This window comes from Monomorium pharaonis, chromosome 2 (genome assembly GCF_013373865.1).
Source record: "Monomorium pharaonis isolate MP-MQ-018 chromosome 2, ASM1337386v2, whole genome shotgun sequence".
Lineage (NCBI taxonomy): Eukaryota > Metazoa > Arthropoda > Insecta > Hymenoptera > Formicidae > Monomorium > Monomorium pharaonis.
Window position 1 is genome coordinate 26,743,246 of NC_050468.1, and position 13,620 is coordinate 26,756,865.

The window sequence follows — 13,620 nt, forward strand, 5'->3', positions numbered from 1 at the left end:
GACCTTACAAAGTGTATATAAATTCCAGACAACTTTTACCATTTAACGTTTTATAACATCTTACTGTTGGGACTTGCGAGTTTTAATTCGGATTTAGAACTGTAGTCTTGATTATTGATTTAGCAGAGTATTCTGACTTGAAGAATGACGTTGAGCTCCGAAGCTTGTGCCGTAAATTTCAAGATTACGTCTACATGGATTATTTACACGCTGTTTATGTTATGCTTACACGAATCTTTTTCACGTAGACAATACAAGAGCGATGTAAATTACAAATTGGATAACAAATATAGAAAAAAAAATAATCAAGTTATAAGATTGTTTTATATGACAGTATTGATAAAATAAAAGTATAAAACATAATTTTTATTGTTTCTAATAAAATCTGAATCTTACATGATTCGTGGATTATTGTTACATAGATTACATAGATGATATGTGAAACATAATTTACATAGTTTACACTATACACACATAATGTGAATGACTTATATCTTAAGTAAATTTACAACTCTAGTTGAACCTCGTAATTTTCGTGTATCGAAAGAAAATTTTTTGCTGAAAGTGCAAAATTCATCGTTAGTTAAAATCGCGAGATGGTTGAAAATTAATTGAATCCGACCGGCGAAATGGAATGTGTTTTTGGCGTGGATACCAATAACTCCAAGCAGAATAACTTGCGCGTGCACGTCCGATATGCATCCAATAACAATTTTATCCTCATCGACTCCTCCCTCGGACGAGTACATGTATAAAACATTCACGTTATAAATTCTCATGTTACAAATCGAACAAATCCTACCTCTACGGTATATCTCTACCTGTACGGTATATATACATGTATTTGATATTTAATGCATCAGCAGCAGTCTGTTTTTTTTTTTAATTTCCAAAACGCGCATGACATAATCATTAAATTTATAATGACAATTAAATTTTATGATCTCCATTTAGCTATATAACACAAAAATTATTGCAGCGTTGCGATAAATGGCCGCTGCAATGATATGCATATTTCACAGTTCCACTCGGGAAACGATTATATGATGAATTAACTGAACATGAAGTTAATTAAAGATTTTTAGCGCAGCGCAATTAAAGCGACGCGGGAGTACATTTGCATGTTACACGGGCGGAGAAGTCAAGCGGCGAGAATTTTCATTTGTTAAAAAATAAAAGTACTTACTACCCTGCCCGCTACTTATTACCAACTACCGTCTGCTATATCAACGTACCTGTCATCAGCTGCGCCGCTCGAATAATCAATTATATTTAGCACGCTGCAAATGACGCGCATCCGATTAGAATAGAAGATAAACCCGAACAATGTATGCGCACGTATGCGTTGTTGCGCGTGTAATGTAATTATCGATAACTGGGGTAGCAAATCAGAGCACGTTCCACGTTTCTTGCTTACAGAACCGAAACGGAAAATACCCCCCTCAATTCGAGCGCACCGCCGAACAACGACCTCCGTCTACCCCTCCGCGCCTCGCTCTCCTCAGCAGCGGGACTCGTCTAACGTCATCGTCGTCGTCGTCCAGGCCGGAAGTCGTACTCCAGGGAATTTGACGGCGAAGCAAGCAAGAAAGATGTAATTTAGCTTCCCGCCGTATTACGACGGGGGATAACGTGACACGAGTACGTATGGGGACATCGGAATTGACGTGTGTGACCGTTGACATGCCGGCGATGTCGGGAGCGTAAAACGGCGGCGTCTGTCCGCGTCCGCCGCCCCCCTCCCATCTAAAGATGCTGGTGGACGACTACGGAAGCGGGATGGGGTGGACTACGGCTAGCGTGCGCGGCGGTTGGTCCACCCCGGGATGCAGAAACTCAGCGATGAGCTTCGGCGGCAGCGTGCCGTCCCTGCACCCGACCGGCTCGATAAGATCGTTGCGCTCGCAACACTCCATGCAGGTGAGCGAACCGAAGCCGTGTTATTATTAACGTCGCGATCGGTCCTGCACAAATCCTGTGGATCTTATACACGTATTCGGTATAGCTGAACTTCATAGATAAAAATTAGCGCGTTCGAACGATTTTCTCATCCTTCTCCAAGAGAGAAAGGGAGGGAGAGAGAAAGAGACGTAGAAGACGGAAAAATAGCATAATTTTATCCAACATTTAAAACACTTTTACCGCGGCTCATTTAACTTTAAAATAATGTCTACGCGAACGTCACTTCGATTTGAATCTTTAATATTCCATTTAAAAACATTTGCTATCTTTGAGAGCTCGGTATTTTCCATCGAGAATAAGATTTTTTTTTTTTTGCATGACAAATCATCCTTTTCAAGCTTAATACCCCTTCTGAATTGTCGCTGTATGAATCCGGCTTATGACGTTTGCGCGATAAAATTTTCATGTACATAATACGGGTAGGATTATTAATATCTTGACAAATAGTCGTGCGTATAATGTTACGTAGCGTAACGTCGTCGGCGCGGAGAGCGATGTTTCGTTGGTAATAATAATAAACATGGGCGATTGTCTACAACGAATCTTCCTCTCTACGTTGTGCGCTTTCCCCGCTCAGGCGCGTTGAAAATTCATCTTGGTTGCAGGCTCCGCCCGAAACACCGCGAAGGTGCATACATTGTCATCCGGTACATGTCCCCAGTACCCCCAATAATTACATGCAACATCCTATGCAGTACTATACGCCGACTCATTGCATGGAGGGTCAGAATGGCATGTACGCGCCTCACCGAAGTTCGTACCACGGCGGTGAGTTTACTTTTCAATTACAGTACAAGTATATTCCATATAACGTCGGCCGTGCACCCTCAACGCTGTTATAGCGCGAGAGATGGTTTGAATTACCGTCGTCCGTTATTCCGAATCTTAACGTTAAATATTAACATTATTAAATTTTAATGCGACACATATCCCGCTATCATTCCGCCCGGGGCGGTATTAAAGTTGCGCTAATATTCAATGTTTAATTGAATTTACTTTAATTAAATGAACTAAATTAGTTTGAGTTAATCTAAAGTTACGTAGCACGTTCAACCGGGGTTTATAATAATGTCGCGATTCTCGTGCGCCGTATGTTTAATTTCTTGCAAAAACTGATACCGCCAATCGATAGTGCAAATAATTATGTAATCGTTCCGCCGAGTCAATTATCTCTTTTTGACGCGGAGATTTTTTAGAAACTTTTAAAATAGAATATTTCTGTTGCGAGGAAATTTGTTCGGGAAGACTTTTTATACAATTTTTAGTAAATCTGATTTTGCACGTACACGCGTTTCGCATTCGTGACAAGCATTAATAATTTTTAAATTTGTAATTTTGATTGTGCTACGAATATTGCCTTTTTATATGAAGGCAGGAAGCAAAAGAGGTAGAGTAAAATGAGAAGGTTACGGCGGGATGCGGGAAGTAAGAATCAATTCCACTTAACTGTTCCAAAGAGGTATCTTAGAATTTTGTGCTTGATATATCGTCGTTGAAAACAGTGTCTATCGAAAATGTAGGTCAACCATGGGTTTTCAATCTCAACTGACAAAGGTGAATTCGAGTAGCAATCGAGATTGAAATTTTTTGCCTTACTTCCCTCACATAAAAGAATTCGACACAATTCCACATCCATCATAATAAACATAAAAAAGTAGCTCTACAGTTTCTTCATCTATTGATTAACCGAAATTACAAAAAGCATAGAACACAACGATACACACGATGTTCGAGTTTCTTGGAAACTACGACAGTATAAATGACGTAACGGAGAAAATCCTATTAATCATTTTTTTTTTTTTATCAGTTTGTTGCTTCAAGCGAGAATCTTGCGAAAATTTTGCGAAGTTCGAAGCGGAAATAGAAAAGTGTCCGCCGAAGTTGCTTACCTTCAAAGCGGATATAAAATGATGTTTAAAATTGTACAAGTTTTTTTTTTTACATGTACGAAGCCTCTTGTGTATTTACTTTGCTGCAATCAATGCACATTCTCCGTGCTTCTCCACGCGGTATTTTAGATATTTCGCTTAGATCGTTCAGCGGAAATGCGACCGTGATTTCACTAAGGATGCGGCACGTTCGCAAGAAAATTCACATTTCTTGCGAACGTGCCGCTCCTTTTCCCGCGGCATCAAGAGGACACGCTCCGTAACTCGTCTCGCGGCAATTTTGCCCCCGGTGCCATCCTCAACAATTTCTATGTCTCGCGTCATTTTCGGCAAAATACCCTCTGTCGCCGCCGTCCCTTCCCCTCCCCTTTGCCGCGCGAGAGGACGCGCATTTCTCTCGCCGTGCGCTCCTTTCGTACCTTATTTTCATTATGTGCCGAGTAATGAAGAATATTTCACTCCCGCTACTAATTTACCACCTAAAGTGCGCGACGTCTCTCTCATTATCGACGACGGTAACGACAACGGCGACGATAACGGTAACACCGTGCAAACAATCTTCTCCAAATGGTTTCACACGCCGAACGCGTTAATAAGTATACAACAGAGCTCGCGTAGGAACTTATCCGCTTATGGACATGTTGGTTCCCGAAGTGGAATTGCATTGGCGCGAATGCAGTGCTACTGACACGGTAGCGCTAATAATTTAGAACTGATATCAAACTGTTATATATAATACGGGGACCGCGAATAAATTAGAAACTACGACATTCGCAAACTCACTTCCGATCACGTGTGTAAAATCGAGTAACATGTACGGGAATAATTCTCGGAAACGTAGGGGGGCTTTTTTTTCTCTCGGCGAGAGAAAAAAATTCTGAAAAAAAGTGCGAGAATTAATTTTAACGTTTGTGAATTTCCGCACGCGCGGAAGGGGACAAGTGAAAATAAATATTATATACATCCTTCATATCCAGTCCTGAAACGAACGAACGAACGAAAAAAAAAAAAAATCAATTAATCAAAAATGCCCGATGAATATTTGACAGCGCCACTAGACTTGCAAATAAAGCAATCTGCAAATAAATAACGCTGAAATTTGGTTTTCGCCAGGACGATACGCACGGCGAACACAAAACCCGAAGGTGCTTAACATTTAATGCCGCTAATGGAAAAGTTTGTATTCGGTTCGACACCTACGCAACACAGCCGCAACATACGCGTCACCCATAATTCAGTTAGATATCCCTTGCCGCAGCGGAGATCGGCCAGAGAGACTAAATCTGCGAATTTATGATTTTTCACGAGGTGCAATATAGCGGAGCTGCTCCTATCTCGCGATCATCAACCCTTCTATCTTTTTTCCCTCGTGACCCGCCCTTTGAGTTCGCGCCCTCGACGTTACCTTTTTCAACCTTTGGCGCCTTCGTTGTCCCTTTCAAAAGTGCATTTACCCCTCGCCACTCCGCTTCCTTCCTTCCTTCCTTCCTTCTTCCTTCCTATCTTCGTTCACGTCGTTTCTTTCAACTGGTTTTCTTGCCCATCTCGCACCCTGTCTCATGCAAACGCCGCCGTTGTGCCAGCCGCAGGTATCGCCGTCGCGGTCACCGAACAACGGTCTCTCGTTGTGCGAGAGGACAATCGGTGCCTTCGCGCGGCGGTATTACATTTCATGGTATATTAGGAATTAAGTGTTTCTCGATGCAACGTCGAGCCAATTTCCCAACGGCGCAACGGCGGTATCTATTCAATATACTGTATATATCTAGATTCTGTTCAATATACTGGATATCTAGATTTAATAACGCTTACTTTTAATCTCTTGCTGTTTAATCCTCAGGCAGGAATCGCGGTGATGTGATTTGAACGATCACGCGAGAATAACTGCGTTTCACGATTAATTCATGGTTTCTTTCAGACACTCGTTTACATGGACGTTACATGGACGTTGATGATACCATAGGTGGCAGTAACTGGGCTATGGGCGACCTACGCAGTCTGCATCGTTGCGTACCTGCACTTCGTCGTACAGGTAGAGTATCTCTCTTTTTTTGTCTTTCCTTTTCTCTCCCTTTTACAAAACTATTTATACGTTTGACGAACGAATGTGTTCTATATTGATACAGAAATAATAAAGGAAGGTTACCATTGGACATTTTGTTTGTTGGATAATAAACAAAGGCTGAAAGTATTCAAGGTTTTATTTTTACTTTTTATTTATGCATTAATGCAGTGCAATATTTAATTTCTGAGGAATAAAAAGGGTGCCGCTTTAGAAGGCCTATGTCAGTATTATATCTTTTTCTAATGATCTAGAACTCCAGTAGAACTTAAACAAATGAAAAGAGTTTGATGGTCGAAATTGTAGTAAAGTTTGAATATGGAGTAAAGTATTATATTCTCAAAGTAAATTTTCTTTGCGTACTTGTTATAGCGCCAACTACGGTTATCCGTTGAACTCTCTTCTCATTTATTATGATTATATGAAGCGTTGAAAATATAAGTAGACCAAGTCACACAATTTAGATTTCTGTAAATGAGAGTTTCAAATTAAACAGAAGAATTTCAATGCAAAATGTATATTTGGTTCAAATTTCTTTGGAATAAAATTTCTGGTCTACTTGTATTTTCAGCGCTTCGTATTCTCTTCTATCAACGTTATCTCTTGTTTTTTGACTACACTTTTTTTTATATGTAAAACATTGTTTTAATATATTATTTGAAATATGATTTTTAAATAAATAACGTATAATATAACATAAATATATTAGTATAATATTAGTAATAATTTGAAAAATAAAATGATATAGATTGTGAAATATAATTTTTTTGATTCAAAATTTACACAAGTTATGAAACTGGGTTACTTTACTGCACGTTACCCATTTATATAATACATCAGAAGTCTATCAAAGATACTAGATGCTAAATCTGTGGCTCGAGATATTCCATTATCGACGATATCCGCGATTTCACGATTTATCTCTGAATTGTAAAGAGGATAATCTTTTTCTATCAGGAATAGACGTCGCCGGTATGCGGACGCATTTTTATCCAGAGGGTGGATGGGGCTGGCTGGTTTGCGCCGCGGGTTTTCTCGCCCTGTTGCTCACCACCGGGATGCAGCTCGCCTTCGGATTACTCCATCTTTACGCCGCACGACATCTTGGTGAGGCCCATCTGATGGACATAGGTACGTCAAGCATTGATCGCGATTAATATCCCTCCGTTAAGTGATAGACAGCTCGTTAAGAAGAATATCAGCTATTTTAATATCAAAATATCCTTCGTGCGTAGTAAACATCGTCCCGGAAAATATCAAGCCTTGATCGATTTTCAATATAATATTTCGTCGTTAGCTTAAGGTTATATAATTGGTATCAGGTTAACATCGAGATATTTTTAAAAAATAATTTTAATCCCAATCGACGCGTGACGAGCAGAGGGAAAAACAGGAATTTCTTTGCCAATAATTTTTTTCGGGCGATCGCGAAAAAAACCGTTATTTGCCGGATTAGATTCAGATTTGAGGATTCAGATCCATTTCCGCGTACTTCCGCGAAACGAAACGCGCTTCGGAGCTCCAAGCGATTCTGCTCTCTCGTTTTCATTAATATTCCACCTTCTCACCAGGTTGCCTCACATATACCCGACGTACATTGCGTGCACGCGAGCTGCGCCGAGTGTTTTCCGCATGCATATTGCCTCGAGTATAGTTTTCGAACCTTAACTGTATACATGAAAGTTCTATACCTTGGGGTAGCGACAGCGCGTTTTACGGCAGGTTAAAGCAACAAATTACTGGCGTGACTCCACGTTTTCCTAAAAGTTTTCCCGCACGGTTTCGCGTAATTCGCGTTTTTCTACAAGTGATGTCGGGGGGGCAAATAAATAATGGCAAATTGGTTACAACATTTCATTTATCGAACAATTTCAAACAAGTCGACGTGCTTTCTGGACTAAAAGTTAATTCGAAGCATTTGTCTTCCGCCTTCAACGTCGCAAATTGGATTTCAGATGAAACTTTCGCCAAGACGAAGACTCGTGATTAATTGGAGAATAAATAATCTCATTAGCTCTTTACACTTTTGATATTTTATTCTTCGGCTAAATTGTTTAATGTTAAATAGCCTGCCAATTGTATCTGCAATTGTTACTCTACATCTTTTGAACGGCCTATTTGCGTTGCTGCAATTTACGAAAACTATTACGCAATGAAATAAAACAGGCTTTTCGGGTTAAAAGAGCAATTTATCGCGGACAATGGATATTTATCTAATTGGGAGCTGATGTGGTTTGCGTCCTCGACGAAACAATATTTTAATTTATATTTCACCATCGTCATGTTGAACACGGTAATACACCACTGTGCATAGCAGCGGGAATTTAATTTATTTATTCTATTTATTCATAATATATTTTCGTGCTACTTGGAAACACGTTTTTCGATCTACGTTGGGAGGAAAATCGTATTACTGCTTTTTGTCATACCGGCATTTGCCACTGTGCTGACGTCGAAGCTTCCGGTGAATTCGTACCATCGCGGATAAATCTGTCCTTTAAAAACTCACAATTCACCAATCACAGTTCAATCGACGCGTTACGGCCGCAAAAGATTATCTCAATAATAATACGACTTGATTGCCGATACAAAATTTAAAGTCCGGCAGATAAATCCCGCGATCTGTGCAAAATTCATTTTGCCGGTTCACACAAACAGAAATGGTAACTTGTTATATTCCCCGCTGGTTGTTTATCGCAGAAAAAAAATCGTGTATTTTCCCGGCATGACGCAGCTGTTAAATTATTTCGGCGCGAATCAGACAGACATTCTAGACTTGCCCTTTTGTTCCAACCAATTCCTACGTTCAACTTGACAAAGGGGCTCCGCAACAATGACATTGCCTACGCTTGCGCGTAACGCTAAAGATTGCATTAATATTTATGCGCGTGCATAAATTCGCTTCGGAGAAATGCACAAGAGAAATCTTATTGCGCCATATAATTCCAACCGCGATGCTTTGTCTTTCAAAAATTCGCGTTACCTCGGATAGCCAGAACCCGTTTTACATGCATCACAATTTTGCCGGACAACGTGGGCATTTTAAGACACGCAAACAAAACGAACAGCGTTACGGCAACAATGATGTGAAGCAGAACGATTGAGTGATTTAGATATAAGTAATTACGTGACGCGAAAAGTATTTGAAATAATTTCGTCCGCGTGTCATTGATATATTTTGTAAAATTAACGTCGAAATTTCCTTTCGTCTTTCTGTTCGCTTTTACTTCCCATTGTGCCATTTATTTCCCTTCGCTTATAAATTACATTCGACTTTGTGCAACGATCATGGTTATCGTTAACGGGCGCGTCGGAACCGAAAATGGAAGAAATGTATCTTGTTTATTGAGTTCTCGCGCGGCCTGAAGTAGCCCCACGAGCCTGCAGTCTATTCCGCGAGCAGCAAAACGAGGAGTTAACCTTGTTATTGCGGCTTATTTTCCTAACCAGTGGAGTGTTAAGTACCGCTTAATTTCCACATCTACTCGATTAAAGGTTAAACGGCAAACTGTATCGCGCGAGCCGAGCTCGAGCTCGAGCTCCTCTTCTGGTGTACGTGCATGTATACCGTGGGTATAAGATAAAAGTGAAAGGTCTTTCCTCTTGACATGACATTTTCCCGACCTTAAAGTAATTAAAGTGAAGAGTTTTACGTATCGATCGATGCGCGCTCGAAGAGATGAGCTTCCACTTCCTGATTTTTGAAGAGAACACGTGCGTGCGCGAAGAAGCTGTATGGAGCATATAATGAATAGGGGAGGGGAAAAAAAAACACCGTTATGTAAATTACAACTACTGCGCGTTGTGCAGTAGTTAATTATTTTGCTGCTTGGTTATTAAAAATATTATCAAGGCCCGGAGTGGCAATAAAGCTGATATTGCCTCTTTTTTTTTTCCTTTTGCGAGCGTTAAGCTGCTGTACGAGAGAACACTAAAATTTGAAAAAAAAAAAGGGAGAACGCGCGCGCCTATTTATTAGCGTCGAGTTACGATTAACTTTTTATAGCCTATCTGCATTCGTGTGTAAAATTATACGAATGCGATAAAAAACACGGATAATAACAACGTACGTTGCGTTTATATCGGTTACAAAGATAACAAATAAAGGTCATTGCGCAAAGTGTAGAATAATTAATCGGGACAATTGACGTAACGGTAATGTCATTTCGCACCTAAATTAACTCTACCTTCTCTCGCCGAGCTATCTGCACGTGTCGAGTGTATAAATAGATACGCCGCATCTCTGTTAGACGCCGCTATTAATAAAGCGGGATTTCTGAAACGGTGGGATGACAAAAGAGTCACCGAATTCGAGTCGATTCGATTCGAGAGACTTGGGGGATGTCTCGGGCGGTTATTTACGCCGTCTCTCTCTCTCGAGAAAACGGCAGCTGAAGCCGCCCGCCCAAAGCCGCGTGTAACGCGCGTCCCCGCTGAAAAGTATCTCGAGGAAGAGAAAAATATTGAAAGAGAAAATGCCTTTGGCGAAAGGATTTAAACTTTACCGACGTCGTCCGAAGTCGTCGTCAACCGCTTACATTCCCCGAGTGCGGTGCGCCGAGCTACGTGACGCGGTTCTCGGGTCGGTGGATGAAATCGTGGAACAAAACTTGTCAAACTTGGCGCGCCCGATCCTGACGGCGCGTGAGGCGAGGAGATTTCTCCAGTCGCGAAAACAGGCTCTCGCCTGCGAGAGTCACGGTCTCGCTCTCGAGGAACGAGAAAAGCTCTCTCGCGAAATAGAATTCATTGGGAGAGCGCCCGGAATTCCTCCCCCCCCCCTCTCCCCCCCGATGTAAGTGCGAGTGTCGAACGAGAGAACGGAACAGATCATCCCGAGAAATCCGCTAAGCCGATCAATAGGCCGATACATCATCCGCCTTAGCTATCGTCGGCACTTATCGTCGACACGAAAAATACTTCAACCCCCCGCCGTCACACACGTCGCCGTCCTCCTGCCTAATATCCGCCGGCGTATCGACACAATTCCTCAATATTTGCCACGCAACGGTTCGGCAACGCTCGACCCGGTAGTTACAATGACAATAGAATGTATTGATCGTCGCTGGAGTACCTTTGGGTTTACGTTCTCTCACGGGCACGTAGCCCTTGACGACGGAAGCCAACACCGTCTGGAGTGGCGCGTAAACCCGGGGTCGGGGCCGGGTATCCATCTTTATACCCGTTTGCGAGGGAGAGATATCACCGTGTTATTTGCCGATCGACCTCGGTCGCGCGATTCCCGCACCGTGACTCGACCGAATCCCACGACACTTGCGGTCCCGGAGGACGCCCGCCGCTGGCAGTATATTTCGACCGACGGGCACGAGCCGCTGTCCGCGAGCCGCGTCCCACGAGTCTCTCTCCCTCCTCCCCCCCTCCCCCCATCTGTCGCCAAAGTACGATTAACGTGTCGTGGCACGCGCCCGCCGCTACATCGCTCGCAGCGGCCAGTCTCTTTTTTTTTTTTCCCTCCCTCGACTTTATTTCGGATCTCACGTGAAACGGCTCCGGATTCGCCAGAGGCGAGACAGCTCCGGGAGGAGCGAGCCCCGTCAAAAGCGCTTCCGACAAACAGGGCGAAGGGAATCGAAGATACAATCCACGATTTATTGCGCGACACCTGCGTGTCTGACGCAGACGTGGTATGAACTCTCGCAGAAAAGTCCTCTCGCCGTGGAAAAATTCGAGGAATTGTCAGAGCCACGGAGTGGCGAAGTTGCACTCGGGCTAATGAAATAATTCCCCCCGAAGTAATGAGATTGAATAAGAAGATTGGCGAACAATTCCGCCGTCTCCGCGTGAACTTGTTCGGAAACTGTCGCTTCAATGATTATTATTTTTATTATTCATGTATTCCAATATTTGTAATTATTCCCTAATGGAATTTCATACATTTTTTGAGCAATTATTGGACGTATTACTTCGGTTTGCTGAGAAGTAAATTGTAACGTTTTCTCTGGATCTAATACGCACAAAAGATACGCAAAATCTGAATCTATTCATTCAATAAAAACAGGATAATAAACGGACTTTTGATTAATAAGCAAGTTTAAAAGCTCATTAATAATAGACAATAACTAGGCGGTTGTTCGTACATTTTCGTCAAAAAACTTCTTTAGCCAGTGAATAAAGGCTCTATTAAGTTCTTATTCATTTTCTAATATTTTGTTATGGCTAATAACAATACAGTAATAAGTAATATTAGACAGTAAATGGATGGATGTCTAGGAAAAGTGCTTACATTTCTACTAGGATATTTTTTTATTATTTTATTACTTTTATTTATTTTTTAAATAGTACACAACTGATCCATTACTAAATCCAGAGATCCGGAAATCTCGATAATCCGCACGTGTCCTCGCGTTAATTAGTTGGGATTACGGACTTTGCACTGTACTTACGTGAAGAAAAGTATAGAAAAGCGACATTGCGAGCAGTGACGTCTTAATTTCACCGATCTTTTTCCAAGTGGAGATAACACTCGTTAAGTGCCCTCTCGAATTCAGTTCCGATTGCGTCGACCGTTCATTAACGATCATTAAGTCGTCAATCAAGTACGGATGTTAAGGAAATTGAAGTCTGTCATTGATCAATCGTTTATCGAGAGAATCTTGCCTCTCATTAAAACGTTATAATAATAATGCTCCCTCTCGCTTTGCAGAAGTTATTGGAAAATTCATGTCGATGGAAAAGGGGGAGAGGTAGATGGAAGTAGCAGAAGTTTGTTAAGAATTATAATTCCTATTACAAAGAGATGTATTTACAAAGCAGAAATCTGTTTGCTTTTTTTTCCTAACTGCATTATTGCGAAAATAACACTTCCGTTTTCTCACCTGCGCTCTCAGACCTCTCCAGCACGCTTCTTTCATTTTACCTTCCTTTGCGTTATCACTTGTTTTATTGTAAGTGCAGCTACTGTATTAAGGTGCACATAAAAGAATGGATCTCCATCATGCCGTTGGCAAATAAACGTTCCTCAATTTTTGCAATGTTTTTCATAGCAAGAAATTTCGCTGGCTTCGTACGCTTCTTTTCTCTAGATCGCATACCTACAGCTGAATAATTAATTACTCCAAGAGAAATAAGATCTGGTAATATAAATTTTCGAATAATGAAATATAAAGAAATATAATAAAGTAGAGAAAAGAATTATCACATATTAACAGATGCGCATTTTCAAACGTCTGTTTTATCATTTGAAAGAAAAACGATATGTGGCATTGAAGTCTGATTATGACTTATCGTACACGGAGAGAATTTTCCCTTAAAATTGTGAGACAACGTAAATCTTGGCAAATTTTACTATATTTTTAACAAAATTTACTAAAATCTTAATGAAATTTGGTAAAATTTTGTAAATTTTACTATACTTCTAACAAAATTTACTAAAACTTTGCCAAATTTTATTAAAATTTGAGTAAATTTTAGTAAATTTTGTTAAAAGTTAAAAGTATAGTAAAATTACCACGATTTTCAGAGTAATTTTTAAGAGAAAATTCTCTTTGTGTAGCTACGATACGATAGAGAATCGACACGATTGGTTTAAAGTGTACAAGATTGTTAAAAGTTTTGTACGATATTCTCGCCGAATACCGCGCATCGCATCAGTTTAAAATCAATGCAGTTTGCGGAACAATATCGGACTTTGTGTCGATGTACTTGCTCTCTTGAACGACAACGTCAAGCTTGTTCAGAACTACCGAT

The 13,620-nt window shown here is 40.9% G+C and overlaps 1 protein-coding gene across 2 annotated transcripts in view; it reads left to right on the forward strand.

Annotated features, from left to right (window-relative positions):
* LOC105839493 (monocarboxylate transporter 4) overlaps positions 1-13,620 on the forward strand; it is an 88,806-nt gene that overhangs the window by 44,478 nt on the left and 30,708 nt on the right. The window contains exons 2-5 of one of the 2 annotated variants that reach the window (XM_036283461.1): positions 1,420-1,920; positions 2,568-2,730; positions 5,770-5,883; positions 6,871-7,044. In XM_036283461.1, the coding sequence (XP_036139354.1) occupies positions 1,753-1,920; positions 2,568-2,730; positions 5,770-5,883; positions 6,871-7,044 (619 nt within the window). In that variant the 5' untranslated portion in view covers positions 1,420-1,752. The remainder of the gene's footprint in view (positions 1-1,419; positions 1,921-2,567; positions 2,731-5,769; positions 5,884-6,870; positions 7,045-13,620) is intronic. The other variant, XM_036283462.1, reaches the window with a different exon arrangement.